The sequence below is a fragment of the Pholcus phalangioides genome, unplaced genomic scaffold (assembly GCF_987345545.1).
Source record: "Pholcus phalangioides strain wild (caught in Gottingen) unplaced genomic scaffold, Ppha-v1.0 ptg000017l_1, whole genome shotgun sequence".
NCBI lineage: Eukaryota > Metazoa > Arthropoda > Arachnida > Araneae > Pholcidae > Pholcus > Pholcus phalangioides.
Window position 1 is genome coordinate 35,612,165 of NW_028301610.1, and position 21,593 is coordinate 35,633,757.

At 33.0% G+C, this 21,593-nt stretch overlaps 1 protein-coding gene across 7 annotated transcripts in view; it reads left to right on the forward strand.

The window, feature by feature from the left end:
* bru3 (CUGBP Elav-like family member bruno 3) overlaps positions 1 to 21,593 on the forward strand; it is a 606,527-nt gene that overhangs the window by 505,875 nt on the left and 79,059 nt on the right. For 4 of the 7 annotated variants that reach the window (XM_089246538.1, XM_089246535.1, XM_089246540.1 and 1 more), the window contains 2 exons: positions 1,285 to 1,413; positions 11,951 to 12,030. In XM_089246538.1, the coding sequence (XP_089102664.1) occupies positions 1,285 to 1,413; positions 11,951 to 12,030 (209 nt within the window). The remainder of the gene's footprint in view (positions 1 to 1,284; positions 1,414 to 11,950; positions 12,031 to 21,593) is intronic. The other 3 variants (XM_089246542.1, XM_089246539.1, XM_089246541.1) reach the window with 1 other exon arrangement.

Consider the following 21,593-nt stretch of genomic DNA (forward strand, 5'->3'; position numbering starts at 1 on the left):
TAACGCTCGGTTTTTGTTTTTTTTTTTTTAGATTATTTTCATGTTTTTTGTACCTACTTGTGGAAGATAGTTAATGGAAGTATCATTCATTAGGTACATTTTCTCTTTCACTACTTTCATAATTTTTATCCTATAAGATTGTACTTTATTAACTATGCGCACTAATTCTCAGAACTAAATTCAAGAACGCCATCTAATTAGCGAGGTTTTCTGAAAAAAAAAAAGCACAAAATAAGATTTATCAGGTATTGTTATTATTTCTGGTTTTCTCTTGGTATCGTCAATTTAATTACATTTACGTGCTGGAATTCTCTGTGGTTTAAGTTATCGCATATGCATTGCACGGAGGTTATTTTTGTTGGATTGATATTTCAATACTAAATAATATAACGCCTATTTTTTTTTTTTTTTTTTTTTTTTTTGTATTCGATGTCTTTTCGCTTTCTACTACTTTTTCAAAGTTGAAAATCATTTTTCTGAATTTTTTTAAGGAAAGTCAAATACTTTCTCAAGACAGTCCATGTCATTTAAGGTATTTGTATTTGATGGATTTGACGTTTGGATTGTTTGTATTCCTCATGAGTTTTAGCAAGCTTTTTCAATAAAATCCGAGTCTGAATTCCAGTTATTCAGTTTTTTGGCTGAAGTGACAATTCAAATTTGAGATCTCGTCACATATCCTGTAACATGGTTATCATTATTCTTTATAGTGTATGGACTTCAAAATACACCTAGCATAATTTATTATGGTTATTCCGCGGGTACGTAACTTCGAATATTTAATAAATCTGTGGATATCAATTACGTTACGATTAAAACGTCACTTTTTATTTCGTGCCAAGTTTCATTTGAATCTTTTTTGCATTAATTTTTTTTCTTTTGTAACTTCTTATCATTTATCTTATCGCTATATGTGTTCTTGCATTTTGTACTTTTCTATATATTTCCTTATATTATCTTCTATCTCAGCATGCTGTTTTGAGAGATTTCTTTCCCAAAATATTTCTTATAAAGCATTGGTTTCTGAGACAGCTGTTTTATTTCCTTCACCCCCTTTTTCCTATCAACCTCATTTCCATTAAAACGACTACCAAAAAAAACAAACACGAGAAAGAAAAAAACAAATGAGTGAAGATTTTGTGTTGAACGATCATTAGTACTGAAGTTGATCAGAAAATGCATTGGTCACATAACTCCGGCCGTGATGATACACGCGGATGAGTTTTGCTGTTATGGTAATCTGGTGACTACTGTGACTGAAAACTCGACCCCTCTCTGTTCCAGAAGACCGAAAATTGTTTGTGGGAATGCTTGGTAAGAAACATACAGAGGATGATGTTCGACTCATTTTCCAGCCGTTTGGGAAGATAGAAGAGTGTACCATTTTAAGGGGGCCAGAAGGGCAGAGCAAAGGTAAGCGGGAAATACCTCAATACCTACCTCCTTATCCTACCTACCATTCCTTTACCTATCTCTACCTTAATAACTCTCATACCTTTGATGTGCTGCTCTATTTCTTCTTGACTGCGGAATTGCTTTGCTCGTCTATACTCTTCGCTGTCTTTCTCTCTGTCTATCTCTCTATCTTTTTCTCTGTCTGTCTCTCTCTATTATCTCTCCAATGGCTGTGATCTTCGCTGCTTGAAAATTGCTAAAACTCCCCTGAAATGATCTAATGATTTCAAGTATTTTATCATTTGAAATTACATTTATTTTTATGTTACCCTGGTTTATTTTATTTTGTTTTCATCAAAAAAATAAATTAATTTCGATTTCCTGCCATGGTTTATCGAATCAAAATGTCTTATCAGATATTAATTTCCCATGTCTGAAATTCTGATCGATGAATAATTGTTATAATTCAATTCTGAATTCTACATGACGTTTATAAGAGGATAATTGCTGCTAACTCACACCGAAAATCAATAAATTATATTTATGATTAGTAACACCCCGGTTATCGTAGTACTGTTTAAACAATAGCAGTAAACGCTTGTATAAAATATAAATATCGGTAGTAAATAAGATTTCTCTAACGTCACGTCTAGAAATCCAAGTAGTTGAAATGTAAATCTCGCGAATTTAAACTGTTTAGTGTAATCACAAACATTTGGTGGAAATGGTAAATATTGGTCAGGTGAAATTGCAAATATGTTGATAAACTCGAATATTCTGATTTCCCCGTAATTTAACAATTACGTAACTATTTAACGTTGATTATACAGGATATCACCTAGTAAATGAATGTACACTGATAATAGAGTTCAAATATCATTTGCAAAATAAACTCCGATAATAGAGATCAAACGTCATTGAAAATAATGAACACTGATAGTAGAGATCAAACATCTTTTGTAAGAATAAAATCTATTGACGAAGGTTAAACATTCTTTCAATGTTGTTGAAACAGTTTCAGAATTTTATCCAACCCACAAATCAATTTCAAAAAATATCCTAAAACTTTGAAACTTGATAAAAGATGCGGAGTTATATGTGATAGAATTAATGATAATTATACGGAGGAAACCTCTACACCTATCAAAACGAGTATAATAATGATTTCATAAGTGTTTTTGACTCATATTTTGGATTTCGAAAAAGCCCTACAAGAGTGATTCTGGGCAAAATATAGCCACAAACAAATTTATACATCGACTATGTAAACACTGTTTAAATAACATTAATTATTCTTCAGTAAACTAAATACTGATTTCATGTTTAACATTCTTGAGTAGACTGAACATGACATTTACATAAGTTTAACATTCCTAAATAGGGTAAACAATGATTTTATATGATTAACGTTCCTTAGTAGACTAAACACTTTTCTCGTACTTTTAACATTCCTTAAAACAAAGCATCTTGCGAACAGTTTGTGTGTTTTTAACTATATAGATACTTGGCAATCACAAACAACAAGTTACAAAATATTTCCATTCTTGATTACGAACATTTCGATCGAATATTTTCTATCGTTCTTCAAATTAGAAGCTTCAAATATTGAACGAAAAGGAGGAAAAACTAAAAGTAAAGTTATATAAACGGAAATCCTGTCGCTGTAACGAAAGTACTTTATGTTGAAAAATTTTTAAAAACAGAGACAGGTATTTGCATTTCATACCACCCAAAGGAGTGGCTCACTTCCCATACATTACTCCCTCTTTAGGGCTCATAGTTCCGAAACTGTAAGTTAAGGAAGCGTGAAGGGAAGTGCCGTGCCCCATTCCAGCAGGCCATGCACATCCTTGAGTATGATACAAGAAAAAAAAAATTTGAAATAAGCAAGAGATATGATGTCAGAAAAGACAGAGAACTCGACAACTTCTTCTCAGGAATGCGTACACAAGTTTGGAAACGGAAGAAGCTTATGCAAGAAACTAGTGGAGATATAGCATAGGAATGAAGTAAAAAAACAACTTTTGTTTTGTTCTTGTTCTTTTCTAATAAGAAAAATAGCATCCGGAGAAGAAGAAACTAAAATAAAATTCGCGTGAGCAAAAGAAAAAAAAAAACCTGTTAAAGACAAAAATGAAACATAAATTTCAGGATGAGAAAAATTTTTAACATGCCAAAGAATAGAACTTCAGTTTTGAAGTCAGAAAATACTTTTCTTCCTGTAATAAATAAGTTTTCTTTAGCATTTTCATGTTTGGTGTAAAACTATCCACGTTATTTCCATAAAAAAAAAACATCAAGTATTATCACTACTAAAATTTTTAGCAATCATTTAAAATTGCAATTTTTTTTTTTTGTATTTTTTAATCTTTTAGTTATATCTTCATGTTCTCATCAGATTTGAAATAAAATTACATCAGCCAACATTTGTGACATTCCCGAATTTCAAAAAAATATCAGAAATGATACAATCAATGAGAAATCAACTGAAATTCCTGTTATCCAAATATTTGTGCACATTTTAGATGGTTATTCATCGCCAACGGCTGAATGAATACCTCTGGTGCCTTGTTGATTAATGGAAATGTCCATGAAGAATGTTATAAAGTAATATAATATTGAAATAAACGATACCTAATCAAAATGAAATACATATCCAACATCGTATTTCACTGCTTTTAGCTGTTCGGAGAAGATCGTAAGATTGGCTAACATTAGCTGTGTCAGTAATTTCGATAGATATAGAGGACAGTAACATGCCAAATATATAGAACTTTATGACAGTTAAAAAATACCTTTCTCCCTGTAATAATTTTTTTTAATATTTTTATTTGTTTGGTGTGAATACTATCGACTTTCGCATTAAAAATATTTTTTTATGAAAAAATCATCAAATATGATCTCTACTACAATTTTTAGTGACTATTAAAGATAGAAACTTTTTGTATTTTTTAATATTTTAGTTGTCTTCATTTTTTCATCGGATTTGAAATAAAATTATATTAGTCAACGTTTGTAACAGTGTCAAAATTTCAAAAAATATCAGAAATGACCCAATCAACAGGAAATCAACTGAAATTCCTGTTATCCAAATGTATACGTGTATTTTAGACGGTTATCTATCGCCAACGTCTGAATCAATACCTGTGTTGCCATGTTGATTAAGGAAATTGACCATGAAGAATGTTTTAAAGTAATATAATATTGAAATCAACGATATTTAATGAACATGAAATGCATATCCGCCATCGTATTTCACTGCTTCTAGCAGTTCGGAGAAGATCTTAAGATCGGCTAGCATTAGCTATGTCAGCAATTTCTGGGAAATGTTATTATGTGAAGATATGGAGGACGGATAGTATCATTTGATTATATATATTTTCGATATTGATCGTTCGAGAACGGATATCAAACTCCATGCTAGTGTGGTGAAACTGGGAAGCCATCAACACGCTTAGAAATCAGTAAACGCTCCAATTTTAGAACATCAGAATCAGTAGAAAATTTTGATGTTGTAATTTTGATTTCACATATAAACGTTCGTGAAAAATTATTGAATATACAGTGAAAATAATGTACAGTCAAACTTTTTTTTGGTTGTAATGACATCGAAGATTCCGAGAATTTTTGTCGTTATAATAGAGCTGCCGTTACAACTGAGGGTGCCGTTGAGAGACCTTTTTTGATGAAAAATGTAATCAGATGCTGTGCAAGGAACCGATTACTTTATTATGATTAGGTTGGCCATATTTGATCAAAAGAAAACGATGAATTGGAGTTATAAATATACGAGATATCACCAATTCTCGCCAAAATATTACCAACAGTCAGAGAAATCGCCAAATATGGCTAACGAATACCCATTGGTGAGGAATACTGTACCAGAAAATATGCAGTGATTTAAAACGTATCACAAGGAGAAAAAAATCAGCATGACAAATAAGTAATATCGATATTTATGATCATATTAATTTTTCACAATTTATAAATTATGCAAAAATCTTCATTTCTGACTAGTAAAGAATTAATCAATAAAGTAAATTTCGTCCAAAAAAACCAGCGAAAACGGGATATTTTTGTATTGGCGAAATCAAAAAAAGGCCAAATTAGGGGGAAATACAAATGTCCCTTATACGGGTAATGCTAATTATATAGGAACCCCGAACTTCTTAAAAGTCCTATTTTCAATCATCAAGTATTGAAAACGCCATAAAGCGACGAAAAATGTATCGTTATATCCGAGTTCGTGGAATTTTCATCGGCGTTATAAGCATGGTTCATTAACATAATTCTCTATGGAGATCAGCCCCGCCGTTAATTATTGATATTATAACCGAGATGCCGTTACAACACAGGTTGCTGTAACCGAGTTTGACTGCAACTTCGAACCAAAAGCATTTTCTAGACTGACATTACAGCTTTTATTTATGGATTGATTTCCAAATGCCGGTACGGAAAAGAAATATCAGTTTTTCTGTGTCTGGTATATATCTTTCAGAATATCTTATACTAGAGGGATTATTTCCATATTGGAAGAGCGCATTAAGATATGGTAAAAAAAAATTTAATATCGTCCACAAATGATTAGATATTCAAAAGCAATGGTAAAAAAAAATGTTATAAAATCAACGCTCTACTTTAATCTTGTACCTGCGGATGCATTTCTCAATATTTTGTGTCTACTTCATTTCATTTTAAAATTGAAAGTACGATCCAGCACACAACCAACCTCCTCGTTCTCATTCGCGTACTTACCACAATTTTTTTATACAGATAACTTTAGCAGAGCGCATACAATTCCTTCACGAAAACCATTTAAATAAACAAACACGACTTGCGCAAACTATAAATAATTCATTTCGAAATTTGACGGAAAAGTAAAAAAGGACTTTTTTTTTTACTCTCTTATTTTTTCCAAATTTTATCTCGAATCTTTGTCGTCAGTTGGAACATATGCGTCAAGAATATATATATATATATATATATATATATATATATCTGTGCAAATTTTATAGATAAACGGAACAAAGATAAACACAAGTTTTCTTGACTCGGTTTTAAAATACACACACACAAATTTCCTACCATGGACTAAAGTATTAAGATTTTAGAATTAGTCTCCTAAAATTCCCCATTGGGCTGTAGCAATGCTTTTACATTTGCGGTAAGTCTCCATTGCACCGAATTTTTCGAAAATTTATTTCCAAAGAAAAATATATTCACCTAAACATATAAGCTTAGTTCCAATGTATTGAATGTGATATGTTATAGTAACTCTTAATAATGTGAATTAAATCTTAGCTTATGTTCATAGTTATTTTTTGCCGGAAAAAATAAGATTTTTCTTTTATATCGCTTAAACCGAGCTGCTTTTTTTTGTGAAAATCATGAATTTTTTGGAGAAAATTTCTCTTAGGTACATTGTAGGGGGATTTTCATAAAAGAAACAATGCGCTATAAAAAGTTACAAGATAAAAAAAATGTTGGAAATACAAATACAAAGCCCACAACAGGCAAATTGCCGAACGTGATGGCTGAAAAAATTATGCCAATAAAAAATATGGATGTCAAATTTAACTAAAATACAGCAACCTAATGTAAAAGCAGATATCACCAAAAAAAATTATTATTATTAATATATGATACACTGCCCATAAAAAAGATTATGATTGTATTATCTTAGTATGGATAGCTTCTCGATTTATCCCACTATTTCTATCATACTTCTTTTTAAACGTATCAATTGTTTTAGAATTCTCGACCCCCGAAGGTAAGCTACTCCATTTATTAACAACCTTACTAAACAATACCGGTGTCACCTTGTCGAAGCAGTTGATAGACGGTGCAATAAAACCCGTCAATCCGTCAATGTCGATTTGTCAATGTCAATGTGAAAACTCATGGTCGATCCTAAAAAAACCAACTTGTGGAAAAAAAAATTCATGATGTGCAAATTGTATAGATAAACGGAACAAAGATAAACATAAGTTTCTTGATCAGTTATAAAATATATACACAAGTAAAAAAATTGCCTATCATGGACTAAAGCATTAAGATTTTAAAATTAGTCTCCCAAAATTTCCCATAGCGCTGTAACAATGCTTTTACATTTGCGGTAAGTCTCCATTGCACCGAATTTTTCGAAAATTTATTTCCAAAGAAAAATATATTTTAGCTAAACAAATAAGTTTGATTCCAATGTATTGGATGTGATATGTTATAGAAACTGTTAATAATGCGAATTGAATCTTAGAGCTTATGTTCGTGACTATTTTTTGTCGACAAAAATAAAATTTATTTTCATATTGTACGAACCGAGCTGCTTTTCCGTGAAAATCATGAATATTTTGGAGAAAATGGCTCTTAGGTACATTGTAGGGGACTGTCACTAAAGATACGATGCGTTAAAAAAGTTACGGGCTAAAAAAATGTTGAAAAACTCAAGTAAAAAAATTCAAGATGTGCAAATTTTATGGATACACGGAAAAAAGATAAACACAAGTTTCTTGACACGGTTTTAAAATATATACACACACACAAAATTTTCTTCCCTGGTCTAAGGTGCTAAGAGATTTCAGAATTAGTCTTCTAAAATTCTCCATTGGGCTGTAGCAATGCTTTTACATTTGCGGTAAGTCTCCATTGCACAAATTTTTCGGAAATTTATTTCCAAAGAAAAATATATTTTCCTCAACATATAAGCTTGGTTCCAATGTTTTGGATGTGATATGTTATAGGAACTCTTAGTAATGTGAACCGAATCTTAGCTTATGTTCATGGTTATTTTTTGTCGGACAGGAATAAAATTTTCCTTTTATATAGTATACACCGAGCTGCTTTTTTTTGTAAAAATCATGAATTTTTTTGGAGAAAATGGCTCTTAGGTGCATTGTAGGGGACTGTCACAAAAGAAACGATGCGTTAAAAAGTTACAAGCTGGAAAAATGTTCGAAAAAAAACCTACTCGAGTAAAAAAAAAAATTCAAGATTTACATTTTATAACGCATTAAAGACATGAGAGCTGTTTACGAACTATAAATCTGCAGGAACCATAAAAACGCTTCCAGCAAAGTATTTTGCATGAATGTGTGCGCGTGAGTATTTTCTATGAGCAAAAGAGAGATGGTGTTATGTGCCTTTGGATCCCGAGGGTAAAAAAAAGTAATATTTCTGCGACTGAACTTTTGCGATAAAAAGCCCTTACTCCGAATAAGCCATGGGAATGAGGAAAGACATTTATGCTAGCGAGACTCTAAAACCTAGAACAAATAACAGTAGGTCTTTTGACTCTTTCCGTTGAAGTTGCAGGAAAAAAAATGTCGTATATATATATATATTGACTATCCTCTGGAATTCAGTTTCTGTGTTCATGCTAAATATACTTAAAATGATATTCCGAAGACAATTTCACACTTCATATGAAGTGAACGAACTACTAGCAAACATTTAACAATGGATTTAGTGAAAATATCAATCCTAACTGAACTTTACATAGCCTGTGTAAACAAGCCTAAAAGCAAAAGATTTGCTGAATAATTGAGAAGCATGCAGTGATCCTTTTGTAATGTGGGAGCTCCTAGAAGATGGCTTTTGTAGCTCACGGAAGTCGGAAATATGGCTTTCGGAGCACACGAGTGTCAGAAAGATGACTGTTCAGCAGTTCCAAAAGCAAAAGAATATAAAAACTGGCTTTTCGGCAAGACACGTACGTAAACATGCTTTTCGGCAAGACACGTAAACATGCTTTTCAGCAAGACACGTAAACATGATGCTTTTCAGCAAGACACGTAAACATGCTTTTCAGCAAGACACGTAAACATGCTTTTTAGCAAGACACGTAAACATGCTTTAGAGCAAGACATATAAGCATGCTTTTTAGCAACACGCAGAAGCCTGGGAACTACCTTTCAGCAAACATGATCCTTGCAATATAACTGTAAACAAAGTAAGAATTATAGGAAGCCAATTACCATTTTAAATAAATTTGTTACACCATGTCTGTTTTCAAAATGAATGGAATTCCAAGAAGATGGATATAACTAAAAATTTCGTATCATAGAGACTCCATTTATGTCTAATTACGAGCACCGTATAAATAAACATTGTATTACACTCAAGTTTCAAGAATTTATATTTTGTTACCGGATGAGGAAAAGAAAATATGTTTCTTAAAACTATCCCAAGTAATATTCAAGATATACGGATTTCTTTGTAACTAATGGTATCAATTATTCGACTGTAAGATAGAGACACAAGGATCTCTAAGTAAATGTCGCAAGCGGAATAATAAATAGTCATTACTTTGAATGGGCATTGTGTTTCCTTTACTCCATCAGTACTTAGTCCAAAGTAGCTATTATACCTTTCAGACATTCTAATGTCTCCGACTGAATAGATTTTGAATAATTAGCGGGATTTCAGAGTACTGGGAATCATTCTCTAAAGCCGCTAGAATATGATTTCTGTTCCAGCTTTTGTTTTTTGTTGTATTCATACTTCACATTCTTTATCTGCTGAATAACTCATACTAAAAATACTCTGATAAATGCTGAAAACTTAATATAATATTTTCCTTTATCATCCTTTTTTATTAAAGAATTTTGTGCTTACGTGTTTTGATTTGAGAAAATAAATTGGATTTTGTATGAAAATTAATTCGAAAATATAAAATTTAGTTTGTCGGTAATATATAAATAAGCTAAAAATTTCAAATAGTCTAAAGGTCTATTTGTTCCGATGTATGTTTAAAAAATGGAACCGATATTTAAAATAGGCAATTCAATGAAGGTAAGTAATCATAAAAGTTCACAATGTCTCATATAAATGTTATAAATGTGTATAAAAATTTCGTGCCCATGTATGGAGTTTAGATGTTAGTGTATATGTGGTACATAATTGAACTGGTTGTAATCATATTGATGAGGCCATGGTAAGTAAAATTTATTTTATTTAATGGTTTCCAACGCTTTTCTTCAGTTTGTACTTTGGAGCAATTTCAAGTTTGTTAGCGGTTGTAACGGTATGAAAAATTTTAAATTTTCTAAGTAACTAGCTTAACCGAAGAGCAGTAAGGTTATCTATACGTTAGAAATTTAAACATCACCCAATTTCTATCAGATTATTCATTTCGATCTTGGCATTTTAATTTTTCAAGTCCTTTAAAAATAGAAATTCTTACATTGAATTCTATCGGCAAGGATAATTTAACACAATTGATGTTTCAAAATTCAGGGATAATTTTGCATTTCTTACGTGATTTTTGCGTCAGAAATATACAGAAAAATTGATACTACCTAAGTTGATATTTTCATTCAATTTTATATATATTACCTCCAAAATATTTTAAATCTCGGTTACTTACATTCTAACTTCTTCAGGTTTTTTTCTTCATTATTTCCAAAACTCTTTGACGAATATATCCCAAAAACAATCTAATTGAATTTTAGAACATTAGTAACGGTTCAACTCCATTTAAAAAACTATAATTTTTTTTTTTGTCTTCATATCTATATATAAGTTGACGCGCTACAGTTGGCATGGAATGTTTTTGAAGTATTCTAACAATTCGATGAATGTAATAACCGCCTGGAGATATCATTATAAATTTCCGAAACAATGTTGAGAAAATTTACATGCACTTGAACACACTCGCATACACATGGTAACTATCTATACTACCTCATTAATGTGTTCTTCGCCTTTCAGTTCGTTCCTTTGCAATGAAAGTAATTGGCTCAAAAGAATCGAGTTCGAATACTTTTCGCAACAACCTGACATGTCATCTTTTCTCATGAAAAGTTTTAATTATCAAAATTGTATTCAAGGACTTCCACCAGAGTACTTTCACAGTTAAGATTTCGGCAGCCAATGTAATGGATCCAACGCTTATAAACTCATGCTTAAATATCTACATTGTCAAGTTTTAATAAGGAGTCTCACGGCTGAAAGTTACGCAGTAGTTGTTATCAATGCATTAAAATTATCAGGTCTTAGTTATGAGAAAGTTTAATGAGCATATAAGAATGATTGATTGTGAATAATTTCCTACGTTTTCCATACATGTACAAGTGGATGTTTTGATTAAATCGCGAAAATACTTCTGAACATGAATTAAATTACCTTACTCTATGAAAACTCATATATATATTGTATACGAATAATTTTATAAATTTGTTTCCACGCGTTATTTCAAAATATAATTCAAATAATTCAAAAATGTTCATACGTGTATCGATCTCAATTTCATGCAATATAGTATTTCGAATTCGTTATGTGTATTTTTCTATTTTATATTCCTAACCATTACGAAAGTCCAAAATCGTATAAAATTTACATATGCTGTCGAATATCTCACGGTACTGCTTCATTGATAACTGTCCATACGGATTGCAATGAGCGCAAGAAATTTATGCAAAAGTAGTGTATGCCTACGTAATTTATACGGTACTATTAGCAAATCTCTGATTTCTCATAGTTTCCTGTTCTGAATCAGATGCATCAGTTCCCTGCCCTTTCGTTTGAGTAACGTTCGTCTTTATCATTTATTCTCTTGCAGGTTGTGCTTTCGTAAAATTTGGTTCACATTCTGAGGCACAAGCCGCAATCGGCGCACTTCACGGGAGCCAAACAATGCTCGTGAGTAATCATTGCTTCTTTTTTTCCATGATTTTTTTTTTTAATCCCAAATTTTTATGCTTATGCAAAAAAAAAAAATTCAAAAAGATAAGATCACAGACATAAAAAATCAATCTGAGCACGATATAAGGACTTGAATTTTGTTCAAATGTGTCAGATTCACAGGTAGGTATAGATAAGTCATGAATCAGAATATTTGACATGAATTTTAGGGTTCAGCGGAATGACATCGCTGGAAAAAAATTCAGAAAGGTAATGAGGTAGGTGAATGATATTTTGAAGAATTTCGCGGGAATGTTTCAATATTTTGTGTGGTTGAACGCATCATCTATTTTCGTGATGAAAAGAGAACCTTCTTGACACTACTTTCATATGGTAAGTTTGATTCACATCAGGTTTTTATTAAAATGATTTTTCATCTTACTTTCAATTTTAAAAGAAATCATTTAAATATCAAAATGTGCGTGGGTGAGCTTCAACAGACGTGGTGCATTGTTAACTTTATACGTTTGGGACATACATGAGCCGAATGAATAATTAATTAATCCTCGGCATAGTAAAAATCACTAAACCCGTTTAAATGCCAACCCACCGTCTAATTTTCAGCAGGTGCATAGTAAGGGAGTATAAGAAAATGTGTTTCACCAAGAAATCAGCTTAATGAAATTCCTGGGCTTGTCATTGCTAAAATAAAAGGCTTTTAAGAAGGCGAGATATCTCGTCAATGCCAGTGAAATGGTTAAATTATTTTAGACCATATATTGCGCCTGGCCTTTCTGAACGTAATAAACAGCAACCACTCGAATACCATTGCACATTCAGTTGAATTAATCCGTTTAAATACTTCCCAACGTATCTTGTATGTTTTCAACCCATATGACATCAATCTCTGACTGACAAATTACAAAGTAACATACTTATTTATATCTCATTTTCATGAGATTTCCACGACTACCAAACAATTTCGCGTAAAATTATAAAGCCGTATTCACCAATTCCATGTTCTTACCATGCTCAGATGGTTTTGCAATGGCCAATTAGAATCTAGACGATCAAAATAACAATAATATCTCTATAAATATCACAAATAAAATAAAATAAATCGTTCGTCAAATATTGTTATCAAATAAAAGTGAAACAAATATTTTCCAAGTTTTTTTAGATAAAACTTGAAACTTCCAAAAAATATCATTATTTATTCTTTAAAAAAGTCTAATACTAGGAAAAAATATTGATTTACACACATACGACAGTATGTTCGATATTTTAATTTTGGTAGCGTGATTAATAATGCAAATGTTTAGACTTCTTATCGAACAATTAATGAAATTATTCGAAGAATATTAATTCGAATTCTAGTTGCTGACTATTCTTGGTATTTACCTAACTAAAGCATCTCTTTTTTATCTCTTTCTCTTAATCTGTATTTATTATTAAGACTGACTTAATATGAAACATATAGATTTAAGAATTCAAAGCACAAACGAAAGAAAAAAGAAATTTACAAACTCGATTCAATTGTCCCAAATTATTCTATGCAGATCAGGGAGAAAAATACGCAAAACTCAATTCCTGAAAATGCGTAATTCTTTTAAAATTCAGACACACAGCTTAGTAAGCAAGAATTCTTTATTCCAACGATAATTTCATTATCCTTAACTTCGTATTTTATTAATTCGTGTCTCTTGTAGTATTTCATCTAGCAGCAGCTCTCTTCCAGTACTTTCTTATACGTACACTAAGAAAACTTTGCATACACACACATATATTCTTAGATTTTGTTCTCAAGCTGAAAACAGGAAAAGCCTTACTAAGGAATTTCTTCTACTTCAACTTACAATATAATAACGACCACGAATATGCAAGAAGTAAAGCTAGTGGAAAATTTCGTTTACATAGTACCGTAATTAAGAAAACCTAGTCGCATAGGCGCTCCTCACACTAAAATCTAAGGAACGAAAGTTGCACAAAAGCTTAAATTTAATTACTTGAAACCTCTAGAAACTAGGGGAAAAAACAATATAAAAAAAAAATAATAGAAAATTAAAAGAAAAATTAGCAAATGGTTGTTTCCTTGAAATAAATGAATTAATGTAATTCTGGATTGTAATTCTGAGTTAGCGGTTCTCGAGCAGTACCATGAGTACGTCGTTGGTTGGATGGTTGGTTTGTGCAGTGTAAGTTATCGACCTGAAACAGCCACGGTTTTCATGTCGGGTAGAATGTGAGAGCCGAGAGTGAGGTGGCTACGTAAATGAGATTATCTTCGGATTCATTCCATTAATGTTGGGAATCTTGTTGCTTTAATGCAATTTCGCTCAGAACAACACCTTTCAGCACGTATCAATTACCCACACCCGTTAGAGCAGTCTATTTTCATTGAAACCTCTTCCTTTTCGTTCTTTTTTTGTTTTTTTTTCTTGCGTCTTATTATTTTTATTATCATACTCTCGAAGAGGTTCTTTCTTTTCGAGAACATTCCGTTCTTCCGTAATCATCTTTATTTGCATATTTCAGTGGCTTATCGAAAACTTCAGTTCCCGGTGGAATGCGCATCAAATTCATCTGCACATATACAAAAAAAAAATCACTTTTTGTTTTTCCTTTCCTATTTCGAATCATCATCATTTCCCTTCGATTGAACGCTGAATATGAAATGTGGTTCTAAATATTCAACCGAATATTAGAAAAAGATAATTGTTGATTAGAAGTGAGAACTTGAATATTTGAAACATTTTTGATTCCATTTTACGCTGACTCGTAACGCTCTGTTTAATTTTAAAGCTTATTTTTTTGTTTTTATTTAAAATAAATAGCTGACTTGAACATGTAGAAAAATTAGCATAAATGACGATGCAATTTTTTTTAGAAATCTCTATAGAAATGTTTTGATTATCGATGAATGTATGTGACTTGCTTATCAACTTGTTACGTCTCTAAACCAAATTGAAAATACGCTGAAAAATAGATAATCCTGAAGTTTGTTGATGGATGAGATCAACTTCATAGATGCAGGGAAATCAAATATTGTTTAGAACTTTTAGCAATCGTTTCCAGAACTGTTTTTGAATCAAGAATGCAGTAGTAGTCAGCTCAGTCAATAATATTATATTTGGTTTAAAAGGTTTTGCTATTTTTGAGCATTTGCCTCTATGGCCATGTCGAAGGCATCTCAATCCACAATTTTGACCTACCTGAATTTGGCTGATTATTGAGTTTCTTGAAATCCGATCAACACTTTCTGAACCACCCTGTCGCTGTGCTGTAATGAAGTGCAATCGCTCTTTTGGCAAAACAAATATTATGGGTCGCCCTCAAAGCAAACATCCTCGAATCAGGCAGCGTTGCGGCTCATCTATGCTTCTCTCAAATCTTACATGTATCAATACGACAGCAACCACAATATGTATCCTTTCGAGAGGTAAACTTTCATGCGATGATTTGATGACACCACTAATTATACTCTTAATACTCCTACGCAAATAATGCGAAACATTTGACTCACCTCAATATTATTATACGTATATTAGTGGCTGAGAATCTACGGCATAAAATGCCAGTCGACATTACTATCTACAATGCCACATGAAATTTCATTACACGGGTGTCACTGTTAATCCATTTCCGAAGAGGACACCGAAATGTCTTGCAGTGGACACATTAATAATGATATGATACAGATAAAAATGCCTTGGATTCACGCGAAACTTTTCAAGTGACACGGAATAATATATTATTTTTATTAGACTTGAAAGAATGGGATAATTTGTCCTGCAAAAACTCCGTGAAACGACCTCCTCCTGCATCTCCTCGAATCGAAAACGGAGACTGTTTGACTTAGTTTCAAGAAGCGTTTATTATGAAGCAAACTTTTTCATATGCATGTGCAACAGCATTACATGATTCATACCCAACTCATCTAACAATTTAGCAACTCATCTCAAATCTTACATGGAACTGTGGAATGCATAATGTATCAACGTGGCATCAACTCCAATATACACCATTTCCAGAGGTAAACATTCACGTGATGATTTGCTTCGATCACATAACATTCACACTACAAAATTCACTCGCGCGCAAATATTGAAACCTTTCGATTCAGCATATATCATTATATATTATTAATTGCCAATCCACGGCATAAAATGTTAGTCAGCAATACTACCTCCAATAAATACTACACGGAATTTCACGAGCCACTGTTGATCCATCCCCGAAGAACACGCCGAAATGTCTTGCGGTGGGCATCTATAATGATACAATACAGATAACAAATCCCTGGATTCACACGAAACTTTCCAAGCGACACGGAATAATATACTATTTTTATTAGACCCGAAAGAATTTGATAATTTGTCATGCATAAAACTCGCATTTCTCCGAGAAACGATCTCCTCCATCTCCTCGAATCGAAAACGGAGACTGTTTGTCTTCGTTTCCAAGAAGGGTTTACTATGAAGCAAACTTTTCGTCGCATGCATGTGCAACAGCAATACCCGATTCATATCCAACTTATTCATCTAAGGATTTAGCCACTCATCTAAAGATCAAGTTCTTTCGCGCTAAATTTCTCGGGAGCCCCAGCGCCGAAAAGTCTTGTTTGCCGAGAGGCTCGATAGCCAGAGCCGATGCATAGCAAGTTAAATCCCACGTTATTGATTTCAAAGCTTGTAGCAGCACCTGGGTTCGATTCGGTGTTTCCACAAGAATGACTGTAGGAGAGTGGGCGTAAATTTCCCTAGAGGTAAAACGCGTCTCGAACGAAAGGAACATAGATAGAGAGCGAGAGAAAATTCTTTGATCTTTGTATCTTGAGGAACGAAGCAAGCAAACCCAGGATGACGCAAAATCCAACGGAAGATTCCTCTACTTCGTCTTGATCTTAGATCAGTTAAAGGAGAAAATATCTTCGAATTCCCCTTGTGAAATGCCTCCAACACACACCAATATCCTGCTCCTTTCCCTCACATACACACGTTCTTTCACGGGAAGGTATGTACGTACGTACCGTGGACGTGTTACGGAACAGGAAAAAGATCTCGTGTCCCTTTCTACTCCCCCCCGTCACATTTCACACTTTGCCTCTAATGCAGCGGCTGTTTACAGTAAGCTATATTGATAGCGTTAAAGGGGCTGTGCAAGGAAGACAAGCGACTTTAAATTAGACTAGAAAGAATGGGAGAGAGGCTGGAGGTAGACGGTTCGATTCCCGGTGATTAAACGAGCGGGTCGGTGAAAACGGGTGGGGGGGATAAATTTATTTCCCCAGCCCCTTTTCTCTACTTTTCTTACACATATAAATAGAGTCGATTCCGTGGGAATAAACTTCCTTTCGGTGAAAATTAAAGTTGCTTTTCTGCGTACTAAAAACCTTTCTCTCTGCCTCTTTTTTCACCTTGAAGACAGCATCGGCAATTTATATTCCGAGTCCACCTTCTCAAAACACATTGCTCTAAATTGAGTATGTACATTTCCTTAAAGTTATTCGAAACATCGTGGCAGGTATGCGAAATATTTCTAAGGATATTGGTTTTTTGTGTGTTGGAAAAATAAAGTATCAGATCTCTCTCTCTCTCTCTCTCTGCTACAGATTTCGAGTACTAATCAGAATATACTCTTATTTTAAGGAAACCGACATCTTTCATGGGCGTCTTTTCGGAAAGTGCCGTGATAAGATTTCAAATTTTATGTAGATACGTGTATTTTTAAGATATTTTACTGTGTTGCGTCGAGATGTGAGTTTAACATGCACAGATGAATTTTTGCTTAAAATAATTATTCGGACATAACTAAGGCTCTAATTCTCTTCTGGAGATGAAAAATTGTTTCCGAAAATTATTTTTAACATCAGAGTTTTCAGTGATACTGCATTATGCACCAATATTTTTTGGATAAATGTTTTACTCGTAACTTGAATTACTATCAAGTCGAGATACTTCGTAATTTGCACTGCATTGAGAAAGTAACAAAATTGCACAGAAATTTGATAAAATTCAACGTGTGAGGCACGGATTTAGCTATAAGGTAATGGTTTTTTATGAGAGCTGAGAACTAATCCAACTAGGTAATTTATATTCCGATTCCACCTTCTCAAAATACATTGCTCTAAAAATTGGGTATCTATATTTCCTTAAAGTTATTCGAAACATCGTGGCAGGTATGCAAAATATTTCTAAGGATATTGGTTTTGTGTGTTGGAAAAATAAAGTATCAGAGATCTCTCTCAAGCTCTCTCTCTCTGCTACACAGATTTCGAGTACTAATCAGAATATATTCTTATTTTAAGGAAACCGACATCTCTTTCACGACCGTCTTTTCCAAAAGGGTCGTGATAAGTTTCAGAATTTTATGTAGATGAGTGTATTTTTACAATATTCTATCGTGATGCGTCGAGTTACAAGTTTAACCTTCTCATGCGCAGATAAATTCGCTCTTAAAATATCTATTCAGCCATAATTAAGAATGAAGTCTCCATCTGGGGAGATATCAAATTATTTTCAAAAATTATTTCTATCGTCGAAAGTTTCAGTTGCTTCAATATTTTTTTAATCAATGTTTCGTGAGTCGGACATGTTTTGTTGTTCGTAAACTGGAATCACTCTCAAGTCGAGACACTTCGCAATTCGAGTTAACACTGTATTGAGAAAGTAACAAAATTACTGAGGAATTTCATAAAAGTCAAAGTGTGAGACACGGAATGGATATCAAAGTAGTACACAATAGTTTCCCAGATCGAACAATCGTACAGTTAGTTCGGTTATAACGACCTCATTTGTAAGGATACCTCGGCATTAACGTCAGGAACTGGCGTTCCAACTGATGCCTATGGAGAATAATGTTGATGAGCCTTGCTTATAACGTCGATGGAGGCGTAACGACTTCGGATATAGCGACATAGCCATCGTCACTTTGCTTCTGTTTCCCGTAAAATTCCTAGAAAATCCCTAAAAAAATATCCCGTTTTGTGAACGTATGTTGTTTCAGTTCAAATATTGTACGAAAATCAATCGCCACAATGAAAACGTTATTAAGCGCGAGTAATCCAACTCGCACATATTCAGTAATATTATACGCAGTAATATTCAGAACTGAACTGCTATTCGTTCACCCTACATTTTATAGGACTCTTACTTACATATTTCAAGTGATTTGTACGTGTAGCACCCTCTATCGACAAATATTTAAACTTAAAGTTATACCAAAGTTATAATAGTACTAAAGTTATAATAAAGTAAACTTATACCAAAAAATATATACATACTTGTGAGACTTCCGTGAGAATCGCAGACGAATGTATCGATTCTCTCAAATTTCATGAAATTCCAAACCATTTAAAAATTTATGAGACACCCTGTAATTACTTAAACAACTTTCATATATTTCGAAAAAAATCTAATTCAATAATTTTCTAAATCTAATTTCACTAATTAACCTATACAGCCAAATTTTAATCGTTCAAGGATAAAACTGAAATATCTTAACTAAGCCAATTACAAGAAAACGTTTCATTAAAATGAGGAGATAACTCGTGAAATCTAGATGACCAACACTTGAAATCATTAAAAGAGTGTTAAACGTGTGCTCTCGTATATTCTCCACACGGCATCGTTACATTCTTCTAACACTCTCACGCGTGTTTTTACGTGTTTACCTCCGATACGAGAAGCATTGATGCCTAATCTTCTCTAATGAGCACCTCCCTCCCATTCAAGCGTAATAACGATCCGGTAATATAGCTTTAGAGAATCAGTAACACAATAAGAAAGAATGAAGGGAAGGATAGAACTAAAAAAAAAAAAAAAACATCTCAGAGATTGTTTGCAAATCGAAGAACCCATGGCTTGAAGCAACTCCTCCTGTTTAATGAGGCCAAATACGATGGTAATAGCAGTTTAAGCCTCTTTTCAAAGTTCTCGAAAAACTTTTACAAAATTAGAAAACTCCCGCACACACACACACACACGCGCGTACTCATTTGAGGCTTTCATATCGATGAAATAGCTAGTAAATATTCAAATTTTATTTCCAAAATCATCTATCAAAGAGTAATTTCTGGAAATTTTCATTTTTTGTTGTCTTTTTTTAATTATTATTCTTTCACACTCTTTCCTGCAGCACATATTTAACTTAAGACAGAGATAAGAGTTTTGCGTTAACGATGTGGGATGTGAGAGAAAGGTTATTCACACTATACTCTTCCATATTATCTTCTCAGACTTAAGATATTTTACTTATTTATTTTTTTTTTCGAGATTTCAGAGGAAAATTTCGCTAGTGTGTTTTCTCTTGAAAATCCCCCCTCTATTGTACTAACAATATAGGAATCTTTCACTCTCTTCTCCACTCTGGTGCTCGTCGCTGTATGATATTCGCTTCGGATAGGAGTGGTCTGCAACATCTCAGCAAGGCCCAAAACCACCACGAAAAATGACGGGAAGTTCTTTGGCTTTTATGAACATACTCAACATCATATTTCACAAGAATGGGGCGGGAAAAATGGCTTTGTGCTCTCTTCGGGAGTAGCCTGCTGTTGCACAAAAGAGCTCTCTCTCAGAGTTGGCTTCAACTTTATATACATGCATTTATTTTCCCTTCTTCTCGATGAAATACTATTTAGTTTGCTCTGCATCTCCCTGTCTAACATATCCCTAAATGTTATTTCGATCATTTCTTAGACCGAAAAGTTTTATAGTTAATTATAAATTAACGCCGAGATGAGATATAGTCCGAGTTGTTGCCGACATTCCCGAACAGCATTTTGTTTTACAATAGACGCAGCTTATTAGAATCGCAGATAATGTTATCATTCTGGTGTTGTTATCACTTTCGTAAAGTAGGGAACGGACCAATATCATAAGATTGGAAGAAATTTGTTTATAGTTTCCAGGACTTCGGTTTATGTTGCCCTTTTTTTTTTTTTAATTTGGAATTTGTTTATTGTTCCTTAAATCAGCAAAATGCTAAACACAAAAACATACGGAAGATGCACAATACACACACAAAATATATATCTTAGGGTAAATGAGATAAATCAGGTTATTACACATAATCGCCGAGCATTTTGGTAAGTTTGATAAATTCCCTAAATTTATCATTTTTACCGGCGATTATACACAATAGCCAATAACGTCGCGTCGTTGGTAAACATGATAAATCGTACTATATGATATATATATGACAATTCATACATGAATTATATCAATATATCGAGGTACGATAATAAAATTTGTTATCATTATTTCGGGGTCCGACTATATTTATCACACATACTAGACTCATTTGGATTTTTTTTTTCAAATTTATCAAATTCACCAATTACACTAGGGTAATATGCATAATCACAAATGAAGGGGACAAATTTCAAGTATTTATCAAATTTCCAACAACACTTGGCTATAATGCATACTCGTCGGTGATAATCTTAGGATGATGTCACTCTACGCTATCCACACGAAGATTTTTAACAGCTGGCTGATGCGAAGATGAATTTAGGAAGGAAAGAAAATTCAACTGCCCTCCTTGTGGGCTGTGTCAGCAATTGTGAGCTTTAGCCTGAATTA